Raw genomic sequence first — 26,067 nt, 5'->3', positions numbered from 1 at the left:
TCCTCCATAAACATGTCCACTCCCCTCTTAAAGCCTTCCAAATTGGCAGCCATCACCACATCCTGGGTCAGGGAGTTCCACAGGCCATTCCTTTTTCTGCTCCCTTTTGTTTCATGGGGTTGACATCCCAAGCATGCAACGTAGAGTCAGAGTAGGGGGAGGGGCTTGAGTGAGGGAGCAGAGCTGGAGGTGGAATCTACACACTCCCAGTTTGGGACGGCACCAGACACCTCTACATGTTCCTGTATGAACAGGATTTGTTTCTTGGTCCAGCTTATGTGGGTCAGAATGAGAAAGATTGATATATAATCTGATGGTGAATAAAACTTATGTTCCAAGAATGATCACTTCTGCTAACCAAATCATTAAAGGTAAAGGTAGTCCCCTGTGCAATGGGGTGATGTCACATCCCAACGTGTACTAGGCAGACTATGTTTATGGGGTGGTTTGCCATTGCCTTCCCCAGTCATCTACACTTTACCCCCAGGAGGCTGGGTACTCATTTGACCGACCTTGGAAGGACGGAAGGCTGAGTCAACCTTGAGCCCGCTACCTGAAATCAACTTCCGTTGGGATCGAACTCAGGTCGTGAGCAGAGCTTTTGACTGCAGTACTGCAGCTTACCACTCTGCGCCACAGGGCTCCTGTAATCAAATCATTATAACGGAGAAAAACCATAGGAAAACACACATTTTTTATTTGCCTCCATTAATTATCTAGAAAGCAAATTACTTGGTGGAAATGGTACGCTGTATCTCTTTACAATTTACAAACACCACAACAAATATTTATCCTGAAATTTACACGGGGGTATTGATCTTCTGGCGTATGTTTCTGCACCAAATATGGCCCCGTTTTTCCTTCACCGCCCTTTCACCAGGGGACTCGCGACATGTACCGTTTTCCATTGGGAGGTTTTGCCCAAGAAAACTTACTCCGTTTGCCCAAGAAATTGATGTCACGTTTTTTAAAAAAAACAACTAAACAAAACTACAGGGATCAGAGCAGCTGAAGAAGTTTCAGCGACTTGGAAAGAGAAAACGGATCGGCGGAGGCTAAATACTGACAACAGAGCCAGTCCTCCAGCTCGATACTCCGCTCTGCGTCCACAGCCCTCTCCGCGAACTTCATCATGAGCAAGGCCCGTTTCATGTCCACCCAGTTGTGAAGAGCATCGTGGAGGGCCTCCGGGTGGTCGAGGGGCTGCTCCGTCAAGTCTTTCCTGGGCCCCCAGAGCAGACACTGCAGAACCCGCTTCGCCTCGGTGATGCGGATGCGCTTGATCGGGTCTGCCTCCAGCAGCAGGTGAGCGAGTTGCTGGAGTCCCGGGGAGTAAATCGAAAGGTATGGGAGTGGGGGGAGGTCGTCCGGGCCGTACTCCTCTTCCCTGAGCCGTGCCTTCACTTCGAACGGGTTGGGCTGGTGCAGCAGCTCATAGATGAGGATGCCGGTTTGGAACTCGTCGAACTTTTTGTACTGGGAGGCGGACACGATTTCGGGAGCCAGCCGGGCCTGGTTCCTTTTCACCTTGGACTCAGCGGGCCCAGATTTCTGCTTGGCTTTCAAGAAGTTGCTGATGATGAGCCTGGGCAGAGACATGTCCTCTTTGGTTCGGCTGCAGCCGGGAGAAGGTTTGCAGCGGGCCAGCAGCAAGTTCTCCAGGCAAAGGTCTCTGTGGATGACGCTGTACTCCTTGAGATGCTCCAGCCCGTTGCAGAGCTGCAGCAGGAGGAAACAAACCCGCCGCTCGTACAGCTCGGGCTTTGCTTGATGGAAAGCGACAGCGTTCTGCACGAAGTCCGCGGCAGTCTGGTGCGGCACCTCGCGGGTTATGACGACCACGCAGTCCTGCTCGGGAGTGGCACGGGAAGGGCCCTGGCTGTCCTCAGAAGCATTTTTCAACATGCTGGAGGGCACCGACGCTACGAAATGCCCGCAGTCCTGCTGGATGTTGAAGTGGACCGGGACTGACGGGCTGCAGCTTGAGGTGGCCATTTTTGTGTCTTGAGTTTTACAGATCTGTAAATAAGAACATAAAAACATTAGAAAAGCCCTGTTGGATCAGACCAAGGCCCATCAAGTCCAGCAGTCTGTTCACACAGTGGCCAACCAAGTGCCTCTAGGAAGCTCACAAACAAGACGACTGCAGCAGCATTCTCCTGCCTGTGTTCCACAGCACCTAATAGAACAGGCATGCTTCTTTGATCCTGGAGAGAATAGGTCTGCATCATGACTAGTATCCATTTTTACTAGTAGCCTTGGATAGTCCTCTCCTCCATGAACATGTCTACTCATAAGAACATAAGAAAAGGCCTGCTGGATCAGACTAAGGCCCATCAAGTCCAGCAGTCTGTTCACATGGTGGCCAACTAGGTGCCTCTAGAAAACCCACAAACAGTGACCATCTCCCTATCTCTCTTTCAATCAACCAATTATCTGTTCCACATTTAATACCGTCCTACCATCAAATATTGCACCAATCCCAAAAAGCCCTAGCTCGTGTTTACTGGAGCCCTGAGCTTGATTCCTTGGTGCGTGGTAAAATGCAGCTTTTGGAGGTGACTTCGTTGAAAGCTGCCCTCCTTGAGCAAGAGTCCGCAGCTACTGTCTTAAATGTTTTTTTCAGACTAATTGATTTATTTAAACCTTTATTTACTAAAGAAATCACCTCAAGCTTGCACGCTATATACAAACGAAATTCTTGGTTTAACCGCGAGTGTAGACTACTCAAACGAGCAATAACCAGGAAACATAGAGAATTCAGAAGGAACAATACTATTTCAGTATTGAAGGAATTGTTAACTATTAAAAAGAACTACAAGGACTTGGTAAACTGGAGGAAAAAAGAGGCCCTATATAAAAATTGGAGGAGCTTGATTACAGCTATAAACAACAATGATAATTCAACTTTCTGGCGGACTGTGAATTCTTTAAGTAATGGCTATGCCAGAGTCCCCGCATGTATCCCGTCCTCGGTCTGGGTAGCTTACTTCAAGAGCCTCTTCTCCTACTCTGTGGAAAACCAGGGTCTTATACCTGTAGCACCTTCTATTTTGTTGAATTCCTGGCCAGATGTGTCTCCTAAGGAAATTAAACCGCTCATTGATCGCCTACACTCAGGTAAAGCCCCAGGTCCTGATCTAATTCCCTACAAACTTTTTAAAGTCAACAGCAAATGGTGGGCCAACATTCTTGCTCCTGTATTCACACAAATTAATGCCTCAGGAGCTATTCCAAAATCTTGGAGACATACTATTATCGTCCCAATCTTTAAAAAGGGTCAGCGCTCTGACCCAAGCTGTTATCGTCCAATCAGCCTTTTGTCTTGCTTAGGCAAATTGTATTCCTCCTACTTATTAAAGAGGCTGTTGGACTGGGTTGAGAGTAATGACATCCTTGTCTGGGAACAGATTGGCTTTAGAAGGGGTTGGTCTGTCACGGACCACTGTTTAGTGCTCTCCCATCTAGCCGAGAAATATTCCTCCCCCAGAAATGGCACCCTTTATGCGGGTTTTATGGATCTTAAGGGAGCTTTTGATACCATCCTGAGGGAGAGGCTATGGTTGAAACTATCACATTCTACTATGGATAGGAGGTTACTATGGCTTATTCAGCAATTTCATACCGACCTCACAGCTCAGGTTCGCTGTGGCAACCAAGGAGAACTAACCGAGCCCTTTGAGCTGGTCAAGGGAGTTAGACAAGGTTGCTTCCTTGCTCCTCTCTTGTTTAATCTATACCTGAATGATATGGCAACCAATTACTCAGAGTTTTGCCACCCCCCAAAGCTTGCAAGTCATCCCACCCCGATTCTATGCTGATGATGCAGTTCTCCTGTCCCGCACAAGAATTGGTTTGAAAAGATCTTTGCAAACTTTTTCTGAGTACTGCTCTAGGGAAGGTCTTAAAATAAACCATCATAAATCTAAGATTATGATCTTCACTAAGAGGAGAAAAATGCCTCCTTTTCGCTGGGTATTAGATGGCTTTGAGGTTGACCAAGTCAAGGAGTTTGTTTACCTTGGCATTCTGTTTTCCCATAACCTAAATTGGAATGCCCATCAAAAAGCAGTGTCCAACAAAATTAAACCTGGGGTTGGTGCTATTGTCAATTTTTTTCACACCAAAGGTGGCAAATATATTCCAGGGGCTATTCAGGTTTTTAACCTGAAAATTACCCCAATTATCCTCTTCGGTGTTGCCATCTGGATTACAGTCATCAATGAATCTATAGATCGTCCACTGCTTCAGTTCTTACGAAAACTCCTAAATGCCCCTCGATGTGTTGCTGGTGTTACTCTTCGTTCCGAGTTTGGCCAAATGTCACTTGAAGCTAGGGCGTGGTTGGACGCCTTTAAACTACACCTTAAGCTGTGCTTTAGCACTGAGGGGTTCCTAGCTTCTCTGAAGCATGACCCTTTTAAATCCTCATGGCAAAAAATCTTAGATGAGAAACTGGCGTTGTTGGGTTTCTCACAGGATATGTTATTAGATCTTGGGAAAACTGAAGCTTTTGCCAAAATTAAAAAGCGCATTAAAGAGCTCGATTATAACAGCACTACTTTTCGTGCTTGTCGTGTCTGTTCATCCCAGTTCTTCGGAATGCCCCCTCCACGTGGTCTGCCTGCCTATACATATTATCTAACAACTCCTCGTCTCTGTAGAGCTTTTTGCTTGGCTAGATTGAATGCTAACCCTTCTATGGTAATGCAGGGCAGAATTCTGAATATACCATACTCAGACAGGATCTGCCCTTGCTCTTCTGGCTCTATTGACTCATTAGCCCATGCCCTTTTGGAATGCCGCTTTTACGAGGAACTTCGATCGCACTATATTCCCCCCCTTTTAATATACAAATCCAATGCCTCTGTGACTGACATAATGCCTTTTTTACTAAGTGATAGGGACCCCAAGGCTACATTGTCAGTGGCAAGATTTGTTTCAGTCCTTATATCCCTCCAACACTAGATATATGCTGCTCAAGATCAATTGATCAAGGAGCTTCTAAGGGATAAAAGGAAAGGAAAACCCACAAACAAGGCGACTGCAGCAGCATTATCCTGCCTGTGTTCCACAGCACGTAATATAATTATATATAATATAATTATAAGAAGAACATAAGAAAAGCCATGCTGGATGAGACCGAGGCCCATCAAGTTCAGCAGTCTGTTTACACAGTGGCCAACCAGGTGCCTCTAGGAAGCCCACAAACAAGACCACTGCAGCAGCACCATCCTGCCTGTGTTCCACAGCGCCTAATATAATAGGCATGCTCTTCTGACCCTGGAGAGAATAGGTATGCATCATGACTAGCATCCATGTTTATAAGCACTTTTATCAGAGGGTTTATTTATACCTGACCCTGGGTTGGCATATAGCCCTGAAGCAAACCTGTCTCGTTTGTTTGGGTACAAAAAGAAAAAAAATACAATGAGGGAAAGTCAGGCTTTTTCTGTATTCCTGAAATGTCATTAGCTGTCCTTGACAGAGAAAGGATGTTTTTAAAAAGCCTGAAGAAAAAGGAGCCTAGAGACTAAGCGGAGATAGCCCGATGCCCTTGATCACCCCGCTCCTTAATATCAATTATTTGTTTGAATAAAGCAATAAAGAATCAGAAGAGATTCACAAAGATCCACGAACAGAGATGGTGATTTAAGGCGTTTTATATTTAAGGTCAGAGTTAAGGTCAGCTGCCGGACCCAATTCTTCTGAGAAATATTCCACAGTTGGGGGATGAACAGAGAGGCCTGTTTTAACGGCTATGTAAAAAGCAGATTTATTTTTAAACTGTGCTTTAATGGTGCAATGCCATCTAAGAATGGGTTTTCAATGCTGTTGCCAGGTTGGAGGCGTCAAGGAAAGGGGTTAATTAAACTACATTTTCATGTGCATAGTGGAAGAGGTGGAACATCGGGCAGAATTTGACGTTCAGCCACCGCTCTTAAGGCCTGTGACCCTGTGCCCGATCAGACCACTGAAAATCCCATTTATTTCAACGCAGTGTAAACAGCCAAACCATGGCCCGGGGTTGCAGCTTAAAGATCCTACCTAATGTTGCACTGACACCTACGTTTTGTAAAGGAATATCTATTCAACGACAAAATTATGATCTGATCTTTGGCTTGAATAATGAGCAGGGATATAAGGCTTTATGATGAACAAGCCTGTCTGGTATAATAGTTCGACTGCTGGGAGACCCGGGTTCAAACCCCCACTCTGCCGGGGAAGCTTGCCGAGCAACACATCCTCCCTCTTTCCCTAGCCCACATCACAGGGTTGTTGCGACCCTACTACGAAGCAAGGAGAACCATATATTCTATTCTGAATTCCTTGGAGGAGCTCCAAAATGTAGAGGATATATCTGAGGGCAGAAGTAGGCATTTGGCAGGAGACCAGGCGAGTTTATATTAAGTGATCTGCATTTTTTTAAAGTGGTGGCTGGAGCAGATACTCACAGCGCATTCCTAAGATGCGCCGGCATCCCGGGCGAAAGTCTGGTTGGAGGCTGGGAAGGCCTCGCACCAGCGTCCAGGCCTCCCGCGCCAGCGTCTGGCCAGCTAACGCCGGGGTCAGTGGGCCTGACGCTAGCGGGAAGGCCCAAACGCCAGTCGCTGCTGCGGCATCGCTGCCCTGGGACGCTGCCGACGTTCCCAGAACATAATGGCGTCCCAGGAGGTGTTCTGGCGCTGGCCGGGGCTGCCGTTAGGCGGCCTCCGAAGCCGTTTCAGCCCGGGGAATGCCCCTCCTTTTTTGCCAAGGTACACCACCTTTTAAGTAACGTATCTCTCATGCAACCTTATGAGGGCTGCATGGATTTTTTGCGCCAGGAGGTTTTGGTGGGGCCGAAACCTCCTTTGGAGGCAGCGCAGCCGCATTGCCTCCTAAACGCTCAGGAATGCTCTGACAGATTTCCACCCCATCACATCCTGCAGCTTCTCACCTGGTAATTTTCTCCCAATCATGGTAAAACATACCTGGAAACCCCCAGCTGAGGAAAAAAGAGTTTGGGGAGAGAAAGGGGGTGAAGTGGTGTATGAGGGTTTAGGGTTAAGCACCCCTCCTTTAATTTGCCAGTTCTTTCCTCTAAAACAGACTACCCACCCACGGCTTTCTAGATGTTCAGTGGAGATCCAGGTTCCAAGATTTCTGCAGAACATCTCGTTGAAAGCTGAAACGAAGCACAGGAAACGAGGGTGTTTTTGCTCGGTTCCCCCCTAATCACGTTCACCATGCTGAACGTGTCGAAGATGACTAACAGCATCTTGGCTCGAAAGAGATGACGGGAACTTTGTCTCGGCTCAGAGCTTCCCAGCTGCCAGGCCTGTTGCAGCCTGACTCCAGGTGACGATCGGATCTGCGGCTGCTTTCATGCCTTCCAAGCCCCGCGCAACAATCGCGCACGGAAAGAAAAGAGGAACCACTCGGCTCGCTAAGCCCCCAAACGACCGTCTATCCGAAATATTCCAGCAACGAAAATGCAAGCATTCCTGAAAAATTGCCTAGCAACTTTGGAACTTGTGCAGGGCAGGCGAGCTCGCAATCTTTAGTCTTCTGGTTGGGCTTCAATGCGCCACTGTCTGAGAGGGTCAGACAATAAAGGGACACTCTGTAATGGGGGGAAGATGACACACGTGTGGTCTGCGACCCACACATAAAAGGGCTGTCTCCGTCCCTTGCAATCACACTCTTGTCTCGAGGAAGTGTCCGCTGGGAGTCAGAACCGCGTCAACGAACACAAGCGACAGGAGGGCAGGCCTTCCCCTTTGCCGATCGACCTCGGTACAGACGGTGCTCCGCGCGGCGCATTGAAAATGAGTGTATCCGACTAAGACACAGTGTGAGGAAACAGACGGAGGAAATGGAAATCGTGCAGCTTCGGACTGCAGGAGGAGGAGGAGGAGGAGGAGGAAGAAGAGTTGGCTTCTATATGCCAACTTTCTCTCCCACTTAAGGAAGAATCAAACCGGCTTACAACCCCCTTCCCCTCCCCACAACAGACACCCTGTGACGTAGGTGGGGCTGAGAGTGTGTGACTGGCCCAAGGTCACCTAGCTGGCTTCATGTGGAGGAGTGGGGAAATCAACCCGACTCCCCAGATTAGCGTCCGCCCCTCATGTGTAGGAGTGGGGAATCAAACCCGGTTCTCCAGATCAGAGTCCACCGCTCCAAACCATCGCTCTTAACCACTACACCATGCTGGCTCCCAGTGTTAATGACTTGTTTAAGGGAATGATTTGTTCATGATTTGTTTAAGGGAAATGGGGGCGCATTCATAGTCTTTCCAAATTTTAAAAGAAAATGTAGTTTCATTTTGAGGCAGGGCTGCTGACATCCAGGAGAAGAAAAATGTCCCGTCCCTTTAAGAGAGGCGTAAGGGGATGTTGTTTTCCAGGTGATGTTATTTACCTCCATGCCATGAAAAGCTGCAGCTGCCCATTTCTACACATTAAGCCTCTATTAAGGGGCAGGGCCCTTTTTCTCCAGGTGTGTTGGCAACCTTATTTTGAGGGTAGAGGCAGTCACCAGGGAATTTCATACTGTTCTACTTGCTTTTCTTAAGATCCGGAAATGTCCGTTGCTTAAATAAAAGAAGTATGTTCCTAGACCTCATTATTGTGAAGAAAAACGTCACAAGAAAACCACAGTGGTAGCACTTCAGGCTACCGTTCAAGCGACAGGACAGCAGCTCTCCGGGGTCTCTGCCTGGGACCCTAGAGAGTTGCTGCCAGTCTGAGTAGGCAATACTGACCCTGAATAGGGCTGCCAACCTCCAGGCGGTTAATGAAATAACAGCACCAGCTCGATTTGTTATATGCAAAATTATGTACTTTACCCAAGTCAATAATATGACATCTATGCAAACGAATAAATAAATGAAAGACAGGTTACCTCACCAATATGTAATAAATTCACTTCCAAAGAATTTAAAGTTCAATTACTTCATAAGTTCCTGTATATTGGCTTTATATATACAGGAACTTATGAAGTGATTGAACTTTAAATTCTTTGGAAGTGAATTTATTACATATTGGTGAGGTAACCTGTCTTTCATTTATTTATTCATTTGTTTGCATATATGTCATATTATTGACTTGGGTAAAGTACATAATTTTGCATATAACAAATCGAGCTGGTGCTGTTATTTCATTAACTTTGTTGAGTCAGCATACGTTTTTATTTCATAACCTCCAGGCGGTGGCTGGAGATCTCTCGCTATTATGACTGATCTCCAGCAGATAGAGATCAGTTCCCCTGGAGAAAATGGCTGCTTCAGCAATTGGACTCTATGGCATTGAAGTCCCTCCCCTCCCCAAATCGTGCCCTCCTCAGGCTCCACCTCCCAAATCTCCAAGTATTTCCCAACCCAGAGCTGGGTCAGACCCAGGCCCATCAAGTCCAGCTGTCTGTTCACACAGTGGCCAACCAGGGGCCTCTAGGAAGCCCACAAACAAGACGACTGCAGCAGCACCATCCTGCCTGTGCTCCACAGCACCTATTATAGTGGGCATGCTCCTCTTATCCTGGAGAATAGGTATGCATCATGACTAGTATCCTATTGTACTAGTAACCATGGGCAGCCGTCTCTTCCATGATCATGTCCCCTCCCCTCTTAAAGCCTTCCAAGTTGGCAGCCATCACCACATCCTGGGGCAGGGAGTTCTACCATTTAACTATTAGGGTTGCCAGCCTCCAGGTGGTGGCTGGAGATCGCCCGCTATTACAACTGATCTCCAGGCGACAGAGATCAGTTCCCCTGGAGAAAAATGGCTGCTTTGGTGACTGGACTCTGTGGCATTGAAGTCCCTCCCCTGTCCAAACCCCACCCTCCTCAGGCTCCGTCCCCAAAATCGGCAGGTATTTCCCAGCCTAGAGCTGGCAACCCTAACCTTGGTGGGCCAAGGCTCCCATTCAGTATAAGACAGCTTCATGTATTCAGACTGGGTTTTGCTTTTTTTTTAAAGCTGTGCATATTGCTTGTCTATTTTGATGGCCCCCGTGCAAGAGAAATCCCGGCTGAACTCTGTCCTGTGCCGCGAAACGTTCTTTCCCCCCGGCTTCCGTGCCGATTCAACATCTCACGGATTACAGGGGTTTCCGTGAGTCGTCCGCTGTTGGCGCTTCACCAGATGGAGAGCGGGAGTCACGCTTTGCTCCCGGCCCTGCCCTCCTACACCTGTGCCGCGAGGGTTGTTGTGGCAACCTGGCACAGCTGCGCACTCTTGGCGGGGTGCCAGCCTCCTGAAGAAAGGGAAGGAAGCTGCAGCCACGCCACCGAGCAGCCGCTGGAAAAAACACCGCTTTCCCTCCAGTCCTCGTGAAGACGAAGAAGAAGAGTTGGTTTTTATATGCAGACTTTCTCTACCACTTAAGGGAGACTCAAACTGGCTCACAATCACCGTCCCTCCCCCTCCCCACAACAGACACCCTGAGAGGTAGGTGGGGCTGAGAGAGCTCTTAATAGAACTGTGACTAGCCCAAGGTCACCCAGCTGGCTTCGTGTGGAGGAGTGGGGAAACAAACCCAGTTCACCAGATTAGCGTCCGCTGCTCATAGGGAGGAGCGGGGAATCAAAGCTGGTTCTCCAGATCAGAGTCCACAGCTCCTTACCACTGCTCTTAACCACTACACCACGCTGGCAGCTAAGCAGCTCCCAGACTGATTTCTCGGCGCTGACCCTTGGCCTGACTCGATTTCTTGTTGCTTCAGCTAAACGTTTCCAACTAGCTTGTTTCCTGAGATCTGATCTCTCCAGGCAACTGTCTCCACTGGGTTCTGAGGGGCTACATCCTGCCAAGAGGGAGGGGGCTGTGGCACAGTGGTAGAGCATCTGCTTGGCATGCAGAAGGTCCCAGGTTCAATACCTGGTATGTCCACTTAAAAGGGTCAGGCACTAGGTGGTGTGAAAGAGCATTTAAAAAATCTCCACAGCCAATCCAATTCTCAACAGCCAGTCAGGGAAAGCCCCACATGGCCCCACCACCTCTCTAAAAAGAAGAAGAGTTGGTTTTTATATGCCGACTTTCTCTGCCACTTAAGGGAGAATCAAACCGGCTTACAATCACCTTCCCTTCCCCTCCCCACAACAGACACCCTGTGAGGTAGGTGGGGCTGAGAAAGTGTGGCTAGCCCAAGGTCGCCCAGTTGGCTTCATGTGGAGGAGTGGGGAAACAAACCCGGTTCTCCAGATCAGACTCCAAATCACCACTCTTAACCACTACACCACGCTGGCCAGGTGACGGGTGCCAGGAAAGGTGTCCCCGGGCGCCCTGGCACCACGCCGGGGACTGCTGCATTACAAAATGGCATCTTGCAACGACGTACCTTGACAGCATAGGTGCTGGTGGGGTCCTTGGCACAGGTGGCACAGTAGTAGATGGCGTCCCCTGAGTCGCAACAGGGCTTGTTGCAGGTCAGTTTGAAGAGAGACCAGCTGTTCTCGTTGAAATGCAGCTCGCTCTTCTGCTCGCGCATGAAACAGTCTTCGCATTTCGCCACGAGGCGGCGCAACGACTCGGCGTACAGCCCCCCAAGCTTGGCGTACACCCCTTCCTTGTTGTCGATGTTGCTGAGGAGGTTGTGAAGCTGGAGGCGGGAACCGGAGGGAGCCCGAGCAGACATATTGTGCTGGGAGAAGGAACGAGGCGGCAAATTTCGGTCCTGGGTGCAGCAGACGTTGCCGTTCTTACCAGAGAGCGGGAACAGGGACCGGGACGCTTTGAAGGCTTTCTCCAGCGACTCAGAAGACGAAAACGTTCTGTGGGTCATCCCCAAGTTGGAGCCAAAGAGAGATTCCTCACGGATACAGACGTTGCTTTCTGACTGGCTGAAGTTCAGCTTGGGGCTTCTGGGAATTGCTGCTCTGGCCGGAGAGGCCGGGCCCCAGTAAAAACCATCGGGCGACGAGACAGCTCTGCTGACCGTTTTCTTTTGGGGCAGCGGGGGTGGCTGTAAGGGTGTGCAGTGCGGCCTGTCTTGGCCAGAACACGCAGGGACATGAGCGGGAGGAAAGATGTGCTTCCCAGTACGAGTCGGTGAACGCAGGCTCGCTTTGCATGACTGTCCTGAAACAGAGGCGGAGAGAAAACCGAGTATGTCAGAGATTCCCAGATGTCCCACCAGCATGGATAAATAAAGATGTTTTACAACTCCAGGCCTGATATCAAGTTGCATCTAAAGAGAGCCAGCATAGTGGTTAAAAGCGGTGGTTAGGAGTGGTGGAGTCTAATCTGGAGAACCGGGTTTAATTCCCCACATGAGCGGCGGACTCTAATCTGGTGAATTAGGGTAGTTTCCCAACTTCTCCACATGATGCCTGCTGGGTAACCTTGGGCTAGTCACAGTTCTCTCTGAACTCTCTCAGCCCCACCTACCTCCTCTATATGACTGTTGTGTCTGTTGTGGGGAGAGGAAGGGAAGGAGATTGTAAGCCAGTTCTTTTTCTTTGTGTACAGGAGCGGGGAAACCAACCCAGTTCACCAGATTAGCCTCCGCCGCTCATGTGGAGGAGTGGGGAATCAAACCCAGTTCAGATTAGCCTCCGCCGCTCATGTGGAGGAGTGGGGAATCAAACCCAGTTCTCCAGATCAGAGTCCACTGCTCCAAACCACCGCTCTTAACCACGACACCACGCTGGCAAGCATCACAATCTGCACTTAAAAAATAAAAATTTAACTACCTCCATTGCTGATGGTGTCCAAATGCAAACTATCCGTGGAGCCAGCTGTGAAAGTGAGGTGGACTGCCTGAAAAGGTGGGCTGTGGCTTTCTGCAGAGTCGCCGCCGAGCTTCTCCAAGTCGGAATTACTCTTGTTCATTTTTAAAAAATGCCTAGAGGGAAAGGGAAAGAATCACCCACGAGAACGTCAGGAGTTCATACAAGAGATACATTCCCCAGCGTGGTACCCATGGGTGCGATGGTGCCCATCAAGTGATTTTAGAAGGTGGGTGGGGTCAGATGGGGCTCCTACACAGCAGGGCTTCTGAGTGGCCACTGGAGAGCCGTTTGGCTGTGCAGATTAAAATAACATCGCTTGGGTGGCAGCTGCCACCCCAGAGTTGGTTTTATTCCCTCTCTCTCTTCATTCAGCTTTACTAAGGAAAATGCAAATAGAAATAGGACCCATTTCCCGATAGGGGTGCTTCTTAACTTCAGTTGTGATGAAAACAGGGAAACAGAAGCACAAATTTCATCTTGGTCACTCCGCTTCAGATGTGAAGTCTCCAACAATTTCATCAAGCTCAATTCCTCCACGATTTCAGTTTCCTAGTCAAAAGCTCTGCTCACGGCCTGAGTTCGATCCCGAGGGAGGTCAGTTACAGATAGCCAGCTCAAGGTTGACTCAGCCTTCCATCCTTCCGAGGTCGGTAAAATGAGAGCTGGGGGGTAAAGTGTAGCTTGCTGGGGGTAAAGTGTAGATGACTGGGGAAGGCAATGGCAAACCACCCCGTAAACATAATCCGCCTCGTAAATATTGGGATGTGACATCACCCCTTGGGTCAGTAATGACCCGATGCTTGTACAGGGGACTACCTTTACTTTTACATGCTGAGTTTACAACCCCAGGACTGTTATCCTAATCACACTTATTAAGGACATCAATCCCAGTGGATCTTCCTTCCAAGGTATTTTATGCAAGGCTGTTTCACTCGCGACTTAGGGTCTTTGTTTGGATTAAGCATGCTATTTCCGACCAACAGAGGTTGCCTTGTTCTCCCCCTGCGTTTCCCCGTGTTTTCAAATTCGAGATAAAACAGGTCTCTCAAAATGCAGCCGAAACATGGGGAAATGCAGGGGAAGAGCAAGGCAGCCTCTGACGGTCGGAAATGGTATGCATAACCCAAAGACCCAAAGTCGAGGGAGGGGTGACGGCGAGTGAGACAGCCATGCATAAAAAGTAGATAATAATACATTGTAATGATATTTTAATTGAACACATGAAGCTGCCTTATACTGAATCAGACCATAAGGTCCATCAAAGTCAGTATTGTCCACTCAGACCGGCAGCGGCTTTCCAGGTTCTCAAGCTGAGGTCTTTCACATCACCTACCCGCCTAGTCCCTTTAACTGGAAATGCCAGGGATAAATTTCCTGATGATAGAGACGTAAAATATGTTTGACAGATATAAAGGGCGATTATTTTTTCAGCTATAATAAATGCTTAAGTCACCTGAATATTTTTTCCTTTTTTATTATATAATTTTGGTAATTATTTGGTTGTAATATGATGTTGGTAAGTGAAGTGATGTGGTCTGCTCATTTTGTTTTTTCAGAATTTGTGGGGTTTTTTAGTTCTAAATGCAAACTGGATATCAACGTTTCTTCCCTTTCCCCTTTTTTCCTTTTGTTCCCCTTCTATTATAAAATAAAAATAAAGAAACAGCCAAGCAGAAAAGACCGAAACAAACATATTAAGCATCTAGCTTTAAAGTGTGTCGCGTACATTCATAATAAAAACCAAACTTCTCGAACATCCCTCTCCTATTCTTCTGGAGTCATCCAACCAAACGGAGCATCATAATTTTTGAAAAATGTTTCTCCCTAACCTGTGCCTTCTTTTTAAACAATAAAAAGGGTAACTCAGCAGCATTTCAAACACCGCTTCGACGGTGTTCCTTTTTCAGCCTCATGACAATGGGATCAGCCCAGCCCAATTAAAGAAGGGAACAAAAGGCTATACACCTCAGTGGGTTAAGCAACCTTAACAGGGTGAGCAGTTTCACCTAACAACACAATAGCTGATGATTCAGAGGTGTTCTTTTTTTAATTCATACCTCCAGCAGGCTTCGAGCTAGAGAAAAACATGTGGGGTCTAGATGACCCCATAAAGAATGAATAGGGTGCATTACAGATCACTGAATTAACACCCCTCCGGTATTTCCCCTGTATAGTTATTATATTTCCCCTGTATTATAAACACTGAACCTTGATACAATGCCATATTCTCCTCCTTAAATTGATGCAGCTGTCAAATACCGTTATCTTATTTGACCCTAATGTCTGACGAGTAAATTGATTTCTGGAACCCTTTTGTGCTTATAAATGACACTTTCAGTGTTTACACAAGACGGATGAATTCATGTGTCCTGGAGCCCTTCAACCTTTGCCATGGGTGATAGGACTTCCTCCCACAGAGCATGACTTCCTTACATCCCCCTTGCCACAGCCCAGAACTTCCCCCAAAAATACTGCTCCTGCGGGGGACAGGATAGCCCAGGAACAACATGGGGGGCTGCCACGGGAGGGGAGAATTTGCAAAACCTGCCCCCCACCCTTGCACACGGATCTGTTTGATGGGATCCAGCCCTGTATCTTTATCTCAAAACCATTTTTTCCCATACCAACAGTTTTGTTCAGGATTGCCTTCAAATCAACAGAACTTTGAATCAACACTGCAAAAGATATTACACAGAGAATGTTTTCTAAGCCAAAAGCATGCTATCTGCTGATTATTATTAACAGTGCAATCCTATGCAGTTACTCCAGTGTAAGGTCATTGAAATTAAAGAGAGAAGGAGGAGGAGGAGGAGAAAAGAAGAAGAAAAGTTGGTTTTTATATGCCGACTTTTTCTACCTCTTAAGGAAGAATCAAACCAGCTTACAGTCACCTTCCCCTCCCCACAACAGACAACCTGTGAGGTAGGTGAGCTGAGAGAGTTCAGAGAGAACTGTGACTAGCCCAAGGTCACCCAGCTGGCTTCATATGCAGGAGCGGGAAAACCAACCCAGTTCACCAGATTAGCCTCCGCCGCTCCTGTGGAGGAGTGGGGAATCAAACCCGGCTCTCCAGATCAGAGTCCACTGCTCCAAACCACCGCTCTCAACCACTACACCATGCTGGCTCTCTTAGACTGGAGAAATTCTTCATAGAATTGCACGGTCAAAGAGTTTCTACAGCACGTCATTTCTTTCCAAACACCATTCACACAGAGACGGCTTTCCTCCGTACGTGCTCAAGCGACTACACCTACAGATAACTCACCATCCCAGCAAAGAGCGCAAAAACAAGAGATCAAACTTCTGTTCAGAAGAGCCGGACATCTTCACGCATGCACGCTCACTCCAACACCATCAAAGCCACTCTGGTAGAACATACGCATTCTGCAGCACCATTTCAGAACCAGAAAATCTTTTCAAAAGCTAGCTCGTCGCATTTGCTGTGAAGTCATACGTGAGGGGGGGGACCTCTCTTTTTATCCCCAGCGCCTTATGTAAAATGCACTTTCTGAATAGGGACGAAATTAAATATGAATAAAACTAGCAACGGCAGCTGTATGGGAGCTCTGGCTCTTAGATTTACCGCCATGCCCAGTGTATAACCTCCGGCGCTTTCCGCAACGACGATTTACTTTTGTGTTGCATAAGACCATTAATGTAAATGGCATTTTTACAAAGAAACACAAGCGACAATAACAGCCAAAAGCTAGGGTCCCTGCCCTGAGGAACTTACAGACTAAGTGGGAGAGACCGTCAAAAACGGAAAAGTGGGGAAAAGAGGAAGGCAGGAGATGGACGGGAGCAAAGGAGATTATACATATGTGCTCTAGGGCTTAGAACAGGATCGGGACCTTGGGGCTTAAATTCCTATTTCAACCATGACCCTGGGGTATTCACTAACTAGATGAAATGGTGATTGGGGGACTCTACTTGCCTTGGTGTGGGGCTCCATGTGCACTGGTTTGCAACACGTGGATTCCCGCAGCAGGGCAAACATAGAATCATAGGGTTGGAAGGGACCACCAGGGTAATCTAGTCCAACCCCCTGCACAATGCAGGAAATTCACAACTACCCCCCCCCACACACAACCCCAGTGACCCCTACTCCATGCCCAGAAGATGGCCAAGATGCCCTCCCTCTCATGATCTGCCTAAGGTCATAGAATCAGCATTGCTGACGGATGGCCATCTAACCTCTTCTTTAAAACCTCCAGGGAAGGAGAGCTTACCACCTCCCGAGGAAGCCTGTTCCACTGAGGAACTACTCTAACGGTTAGAAAATTCTTCCTAATGTCTAGACGGAAACTCTTTTGATTTAATTTCAACCCGTTGGTTCTGGTCTGACCTTCTGGGGCAACAGAAAACAACTTGGCACCCTCCTCTATATGACAACCCTTCAAGTACTTGAAGATGGTTATCATATCCCCTCTCAGTCTTCTCCTCTTCAGGCTAAACATACCCAGCTCCTGCAGCCTTTCCTCATAGGACTTGGTCTCCAGACCCCTCACCATCTTTGTTGCCCTCCTCTGGACACGTTCCAGCTTGTCTACATCTTTCATAAATTGCGGTGCCCAAAACTGAACACAATACTCTAGGTGAGGTCTAACCAGAGCAGAGTAAAGCGATATCATCACTTTGCGTGATCTGGACACTATACTTCTGTTGATGCAGCCCAAGATTGCATTTGCCTTTTTCGCTACTGCATCACACTGCTGACTCATGTTCAGTGTTTGGTCTACTAAGACCCCTAGATCCCCCATGGCCTTTTCGGCTCAGGAAAACAGTGGCGGGGGGGAAGGCTGAAGATCCCCCCCTCCCCATGGCATGCTCCGAAGCTATTTCGGCCCCCAAAACACTTGGAACCATTAACTCCCCAGACACACCTGTGACTGCAAGTCAGGCCCTGACCCATTGTGTATCACACTTATTCGTCGACCTCACAGGGTTGAGTCCAGAAGTGGGTTCCCCCTAGCTGAAGGGCACTTCTGACAACACAGGGTGTGTGTGATTTTCACCAGTTCTCTCCTCCCACTGGAGATCCCTGCATGATGCTTAGCACTGCTCCCCAGAAAGGGTTTCCCGAGCCATGGGGACAGTCTTTCCAGGAGCACAGTGGGATGGAGCAAAACGTGGGGAAGTTTAATTTCACAAGTGGAACTCTAGTTGCTAGGGTTGCGCATCTCCAGGTGGAGCCTGGAGATCTCCTGGTATTACAACTGGTCTCCAGGCTTCAGAGATCAGATCCCTTGGAGAAAATGTCTGCTTCAGAGGGTAGATTGTAATCATTGTATAGTATTACACCCTGCTGAGGTCCCTCCCCAGGCTCCAGGAATTTCCCACACCACTGAATCATTGTATCGTAGAGTTGGAAGGGACCACCAGGGTCATCCAGTCCAACCCCCTGATGCAGGAAATTCACAACTACCTCCCCCCCACACCCCCGGTGACCCCTACTCCATGCCCAGAAGATTGCCAAGATGCCCTCCCTCTCATGATCTGCCCAAGGCCATAGAATCAGCATTACTGATAGTTGGCAACCCTACGGCACTCACAGTAGGTTGGGTACAACCTTTACACCAACTTGCAGGAAGGGGTTCCTCGTCAAGAATATGACAACGAGCCTGGTTCAGGGCCAATAACACATTGAGGACAACTGTACTTACCCCGAGGATCAAAGAACAAAGTGCAGATGGAATGATAATTCCTTTGACACATAACACCACCCCGCAAACCAGTTCAGGCAATAGTAACAAAATGTTGGCACCTCTTGTCTAACATCCCAAGGTGCCAAAATCCTCCCTTTTTCACAGGTTAAAGAGCGGAAAAACCTCTGAGATAGATTAGTGAGGAGTAGGCTGTCAGAGGTAACCTTTGCACACCCAGATCTTAAGGCTCCTAAAGTACTATCAAGCGTGGCTTTTGGCACAGCCTTAGCCAGGGAAGGCCATTTGGTGTCCTGTGGGGGTTTATACAGCCCATGAAACAATTCTACCTCTTCCCTAGTTTCCATTCCAGGAGGCCCATGGCGCAGAGTGGTAAGCTGCAGTACTGCAGTCCAAGCTCTGCTCACGACCTGAGTTCGATCCCGACGGAAGTTGGTTTCAGGTAGCCGGCTCAAGGTTGACTCAGCCTTCCATCCTTCCCAGGTCGGTAAAATGAGTACCCAGCTTGCTTGGGGGGCAAAAGGAAGATGACTGGGGAAGGCACTGGCAAACCACCCCATAAACAAAGTCTGCCTGGTAAATGTCGGGATGTGACGTCACCCCATGGGTCAGTAATGACCCGGTGCTTGCACAGGGAACCTTTACCTTTGTAGTTTCCATCCCAATTTGTAATGCAGGTGTTGGTAAAGAAAAATTAGCCCACGGTTGTGCAGTGAGGAAAAGAAATTAGTTTTCAAAAGTTGAGAGAGAGAGAGGAAATAATTTTTTGGTCTGAAATCGATAAATTGTTTTTTTTTACTCTCTGATTCGCATGCCACCTTCAGAATGTCTCAGTTTGCTACTGCGGCTAGGAAGATCAGAGCTCTTGAAGCTATTAAGAAAAATTCTGTACAGGAAAGCAAATGAGTGTGATCTTGGTTTTAATAGAGATTTTGTATGAAATAGTTTTTATCTAGGCAATGTATATTGATGCAATGTTTTCCCTTTTTAGATACCATTTTTTATTTTTTGGGTACATGTGTGTGTGTGTGTGTGTGTGTGTGTGTGTGTGTGTGTGTGAGAGAGAGAGAGAGAGAGAGAGAGAGAGAGAGAGAGAGACCAACCGCATTTCAATGTTACAACTCCATGAGGAAGTTGAGTTGTGTGTCATAATCACATTGTGCATAGCCGCGCATGTGTGCGACCCCGCTCTGGAGCAGCTCACCCACCTGGCAACCCTGGAAGGACGTGATGTCACTTCTGAGTGATACTTGGAAGAAAAAAGAGGGGAATAAGACCCAACCTAAAAACAGAAGCTGGGTAGCCGAGGTTGGGTAAAAGGAAAAAAATATATACATCTGTATATAAATACTGTAAATATAATTTATTGGAAGCGCTATGTAAAGGTTAAAATATTTTAAAAACATTAAAATAGCACAATGGCATTTCCTAAGGTTGACATCTGAAACCAATACCAAAATGCGTTTTGTCCTATTGGGCCTTCATCAGTGGTTAATTCAAACCCATGTTAAGCCTGCACACATTTACAGAAATAAATAAATAAATACATATACAAACAGTTCAAACCCAACCAGGCATGTGTATAGGTTGTAAAAGCTATTGCCAATTACTCAAACATCTGGTCAGATTAGTTCTAGTTGTAATACCGGTTAGTATATTTCTCTCATATACTATGTGTGCAGGTATCAACCTAGTAGAGCATGGGTTTTAATTAACATGGGTTTTAATTAACCACCGATGAAGGCCCAATAGGCCGAAACACGTTTTGACCGACCTTGGAAGGCTGGAAGGCTGAGTCAATCTTGAGCCGGCTACCTGAAACCAACTTCCGTTGGGATCGAACTCAGGTCGTAAGCAGTGTTTTGGACTGCAGTACTGCAGCTTACCTCTCTGCACCACGGGGCTCTTGTCCTTATAGACCTGAGGAAATGCACTATGGAGGTCATTTTTTCTCCTAGGTCTCAATTTCTCAAGGGTGGACAGTTGGGGCTGAAGGCAGGGGTTTGCTTGCTGAGGGAGGGCAAATGGCAATCCTCTTACCAACCATACAACTTCAGAAGAATGCAATGAAACTAAAGCAGCTCCCAATCTTTTTGTTGAACTCAGTAAAAGAAATGACACTCTGAACCAGAGTTACCTAAATTTTGAGTCATGGAGCACTTTTCAGGAGAGAAATTCATTACGGAACACTAATTTTCGCCTAGCACCTATATACTAAACCAAATGACAGAGGTATTTTTCTTTCCAATCTCTTCATGGAGCCCTAGGAGATGTTTCGCGGAGCACCAAGTACTCCTTGGAGCTAGGGTTGCCAAGTGCCCGGTGGTGGCGGGTAAAATCCTGCCCATCCACCGGGCTGCCCGCCGACCAGCTGAGGGCCAGCGGGCAATGCATGCACGGACGCGGACACGCTGGCAACCTCGACTAAAACTCTCTGGAAACCATAGCGTTTTGGCCGAGATCGCTAGAGTGTCTGCGTCGCTTCCGGGGACACCCGGAAATGACGTAGGCGCATTGCGCGGGGTGTGCGCCACGGCCCCACAAAGCTCCCGCCGGTAGGGCTACGGGGCCTGGCAAGCCTACTTGGAGCACAGTTTGGGAACCTCTGCTCTGGACTAAAAAGTATCCGTCACCTTGGGGGGGGGGAAATAACCACCAATTATTCTCGGAGGCTGTAACCTATCGGCGTGCTGAAACCCAAACAAGATTGGTAGAAAGCAGTGAGTTGCCCTTGTCTTCCTGCATATCGCGGTCTTTGAAATGCGGCACAGAGGCACGGTCCCCCCCTGCGCTTTGCTGATGAAGTAGAAATTACAATGACGGACATTTGGTCTGTTGAGCTTGAGACAAAGGGCTCAGTCAACCACAGGCAGGCAGAGCTGTGGGTAGTTGTCGGGAGACCCAGGTGTAAATTATTAAAGAGTCCTCATTTGGATTCATAACTTTCCCCTGCTTTTCAGCACCAATGGAGCGAGGGGGACGTAAGCCCACGGGTCCCACTCAAAAAGGGGAAAGAGTGCTCTGTCTTCCTGCTTCATTTATAATTTACTGGAAAAGGGAGAAGACAGGAATGCCAAGTGCAGAGAGCCTGGGGTTTGCCAAAGGAGACGTAGTGCCAGGTCTAACTCTTTGGCACAGTCCAGGAAGGCCGCACAATTAAGATCCTACACTTTCCCAGAGAACATAAAGCCCTTGTCCCCATTTTACTAAAGCTGATAGAAAAAAACAAATGTGATCCCCCCCTTTAGATAAAGCGGTTTGTCTGTGTGAATAAAGCAATGGTCCTTTTTGAAAGGAGGGAGTCCTCGCTTACAAAGAAAGCAAAAACCGACCGACAAAAATGTTTTGCTGCGGGTGAGAGAGCGCTTCCCATGGAAAGATGTTTTGCTTTGGGGTTTCCCCAAAGGAATGAATCACCCAGAAATCTTGTTTCTACATAGGCCTTGCTTGGGTAGGGGGTATGAAAGCAAAATCATTAAGACAAGTAAAAATAACACTGAAACTTGGGAGATTCTCAGATTTTAGCAGACACAATCATTAAAACTTAAAACTTCCTAATTTCAAAGTGACAATCAGATTTCATTGCAGAGACTGCTGTGAATTAGCTCTGGTTATTGATTTAGCAAACAGAGATTGAATACGGCTGGGTCAAGCCTTTCAATGTGTTCTCCCAAGCGACATCATGCCACAACAAGGAAAGGGCCGTAGCTCAGTGGCAGAGGATCTGCTTGGCATGCAGAAGGTCCCAGGTTCAATCCCAGGCATCTCCAGTTGAAGGGACTAGGCAGATAGGTGATGTGAAAGACCTCTGGCTGAGACCCTGGAGAGCCGCTGCCGGTCTGAGTAGACAATACTGACTTTGATGGACCAAGGGTCTGATTCAGTATAAGGCAGATTCATGTGTTCATACAAGGGATGATGGAACCAATTGGTAGTCTTTGCTCTGGACATCAACTCTTTTTAAAAGCCCAAACCATATTATGGTCCCTGACCTTTAGAAAGTCTGTTTGGATGGATTCTTCTTAATCACTCTAGTAACAGAATGTGGAATAGGCATCATGTGATAATATCCATTTCATTTTGAACACATGAAGCTGCCTTATACTGAATCAGACCCTTGGTCCATCAAAGTCAGTTCTGTCTACTCAGACCGGCAGTGGACCTCCAGGGTCTTGGGCAGAGGTCTTTCGCATCACCTACTCACATGGTCCCTTTAACTGGAGATGCCGGTGGTTGAACCTGGGACTTTCTGCATGCCAAGCAGATGCTCTATCACTGAGCCACGGCCCCTCCCCAGTTGATTTACCCCTAGGATATGGAAGGGGGGAAGATAACAGGTGTTTTTTTAGTCTCCCAAGTCACTCTCACACTGCTTGGCATGCAGAAGGTCCCAGGTTCAATCCCCGGCATCTCCAGTTGAAGGGACTAGGCAGATAGGTGATGTGAAAGACCTCTGGCTGAGACCCTGTGTTTATTCTCTTCATGGTTGGCTTTTTTTGGGGGGGTTGTGGAACAGAATATAATATTATACCAGTGTGAGCCGGGAGTTACGAGACACCCTCCTGGCTGAACCAAGGAGGCAGAACCCCTTCCTCAGCAAGGGAGGCGGGTCTTGTAGAATACGACAGGCATCGGTCAGAAAAACCGGCCAGCCTAGGAAGGAAGTGGGAGGGCAGGAAGCCCCACCACGCTTATATTCCAAATTCGGCCTATGGAAAGTTATCAAAGTTTGGCCTGAAGAAGAAGAAGAGTTGGTTTTAACATGTCAACTTTCTCTACCACTTAAGGGAGACTCAAACCGGCTTACAATCACCTTCCCCTCCCCACAACAGACACCCTGTGAGGTGGGTGGGGCTGAGAGAATGTGATTTGCCCAAGGTCACCCAGCTGGCTTCGTGTGTAGGAGTGGGGAAATAAATCCAGTTCACCAGATTAGCCTCCACCGCTCATGTAGAGAAGTGGGAAATCAAACCCGGTTCTCCAGAGTCCACTGCTCCAACCCACCGCTCTTAACCACTACACCACACTGGTGTAAATAGCATCCCGGTGGGGCCTGGAGATCTCCAGCTATTACAACTGCTCTCCAGACTACAGAGACCAGTTGCCCTGGAGAAAATGGCTGCTTTGGAAGGTGGACTCAACGGCATTGTACTCTGCTGAGGTTCCTCTGCGTTCCTCCACAAACCCTGCCCTCACCCAGGCTTCACCTTATCATGCTACTCCACCACCATTGCAGGAAAAAGTGGACCACCAAAGTGGGAGATTCTAGGTTCATACTCAGGTGACCTGGAGACACTATAATCTTGTTAATGGGGGAGGACATGAACCCAGGACCTGCTCCTGATATTTCGCCAGGAGGTGGGAGGAGAAAACATCTGGAAAAGGCCCTTGGAAGTAGAAAAAAGTCACAGAAAGCTAGAACACACAAAGAAACATACACACCTCCCAATTGTCTTTTAGAAGATAGCTGTATGGATTGCCTCCCAAATTCGCGTGCCCAGGACTACAGCCTTAAATTTTCCCTGATCTAGTGTGCATACAGAACTGGAGTTTCCTTGAGTTAGGGGTGAACGGGGTGGGTGGGGGTGGGAGGGAGTGCATATTGTCAACCATTACAATTTTATATGGCTTTTCAATAGTTCCCCTTTCAAAGGGGTCACAGCATTCACTACTAAAAATAAACTAAATGGCTTGTAGACGCTCTTCCTCTCCTTTTAAGTGTTGCCTGCAGCATATTTCTGGGGAACACATGAATGCTTATCCCCCACCCACCCCCTTCTAAAACAGAATTGGATGATTACATTGAGTGAGATTACTTGCTCAATGGCCATTAACAGAAATGAAGGTTTGCTTGCAACATCCGCGCCGTCCGATCCAGAAGTTTAGAAATTCAAAACTATAAAATTTGTACCTCAGAATCTAAGACTGCAGTATATAATGCCTACTGGATTTATGCACGTGTCCACAGAATTCAGGCCCGTGACATAGTCTGCTACATAATGCTTCTGATGGCACATGTGGAACCCAATGCTGAAGTACTGGTTGTCTCTAGGTATGCACACAGAGGGTATTTTCCCATTTCTTTAAATTTTTGTGCTTAGACACAAACACCCTTTTTACTTTTCCTGTGTTATCTGGCGGGACGGAAGGCAGCATGGTCTAGCCTGATCTCGGAAGCTAAGCAGGGTCAGCCCTGGTTAGTATTTGGATGGGGGACCACCAAGGAATACCAGGGCTGATATGCAGAGGAAGGCTCTGGCAAACCACCTCTGTTCATCTCTTGCCTTGAAAACCCCATAAGGGGTCGCCATAAGTCGGCTGCGATTCGAGGGCACTTTACACACACACACATGTTATCTGGCTAAGCCTCCTGCTTGTTGCTTTTTCAGCCCTTTTAAACAGTTTTTTTTTAAAATACTGTTTTTATACCATGTTACATGCTATTTCCCCATAAATGAAGGATATAAATAAATATGTATATGCAACCCATCCAAAAGTGGCCATAGATTCTATTGACTTTGCTAGCACAATTAGGGAAAAGGTCAACGTCAGGTTCATTTTGAGTCTGGAGAAACCCTTGAACTTTCCAACTGAAAAGTCATACAAAAAACCCAGCAATAATCCCAAATCGTGACTGAATACGGCAATGAGTTGTCTTGTAGTTGAATATCTAGTTAAATAATGGGAAAAGTGCTCCTTCATAACCCAAAACCCCTCCTGGGGCAGTATCCTTCAGATAGAAGAAGAAGAAGAAATTGGTTTTTATATGCCAACTTTCTCTACCTTTTAAGGAGTATCAAATTGGTTTACAATCTCCTTCCCTTCCTCTCCCCACAACAGGCACCTTGTGAGGTAGATGGGGCTGAGAGAGTTCGGAGAGAACTGTGACTAGCCCAAGGGCACCCAGCTGGCTTCATGTGTCGGAGTGGGGAAACCAACCCGGTTCTCCAGATTAGAGTCTATCGCTCATGTGGAGGAGTGGAGAATCAAACCAGGTTCTCCAGATTAGAGTCCACCGCTCATGTGGAGGAATGGGGAATCAAACCCAGTTCACCTGATTATAGAGTCCGCTGCTTATGTGGAGGAGAGGGGAATCAAACCCGGTTCTCCAGATTAGAGTCCACCGCTCATGTGGAGGAGTGGGGAATCAAACTCGGTTCTTCAGATGAGAGTTCACCGCTCTTAACCACTATACCATACTGGTGGTATTTGGATACTGACCGGGAAGGCCATTAAACTTTAACCTTGGAACATTGGGTTGTACATGGAAACAAACAAGGACACATGCAATGCACACTAGACAACTAGTCCTTGTTAACAAGCTAGCTGATGAACATTCCAGATGCTCTGCAGTAATCCAACCTAAAGGTTACTATGGTATGTTCCCCAATTAGGGCTGCCATGCTGCAGCCCTGGGAACATTTGGGGCACGGGGACAGGTGCACCAGCTGACATCACTTCCAGCAAAAAACCGAACCGACATCGTGACGTCTGGGGATTGCTCTAGGATTTGCAACATCTCTGGTTAAAATGTTTGTCAAATCTTAGTGCACCCCCCACATCATGACGTCACTTCCAGTTTTCACCGGAAGTGATGTCAGCACGTTCCCAGTCCACCCACACCAGGAGGCAATGGCAAGGTTTGCTGGGAGGTCTCCCACTATAGTGGGATACATGGGAAGCCTAACC

At 47.6% G+C, this 26,067-nt stretch overlaps 1 protein-coding gene across 1 annotated transcript in view; it reads right to left on the bottom strand.

Annotated features, from left to right (window-relative positions):
• Positions 1–999: 999 nt before the first annotated feature.
• The window catches only part of PRAG1 (PEAK1 related, kinase-activating pseudokinase 1), a 46,215-nt gene continuing 21,147 nt past the window's right edge, over positions 1,000–26,067 (bottom strand). Inside the window, exons 3-5 of the mRNA XM_056848436.1 lie at positions 12,677–12,828; positions 11,323–12,062; positions 1,000–2,019 (exon numbers count right to left, since the gene is read on the bottom strand). Of these exons, the coding sequence (XP_056704414.1) occupies positions 1,000–2,019; positions 11,323–12,062; positions 12,677–12,828 (1,912 nt within the window). The remainder of the gene's footprint in view (positions 2,020–11,322; positions 12,063–12,676; positions 12,829–26,067) is intronic.

Source organism: Euleptes europaea, chromosome 4, assembly GCF_029931775.1.
Source record: "Euleptes europaea isolate rEulEur1 chromosome 4, rEulEur1.hap1, whole genome shotgun sequence".
NCBI classification, from domain to species: Eukaryota; Metazoa; Chordata; class Lepidosauria; order Squamata; family Sphaerodactylidae; genus Euleptes; species Euleptes europaea.
The sequence above is the reverse complement of the archived record's forward strand: the minus strand, read 5'-3'. Positions and strand labels throughout refer to the sequence as shown.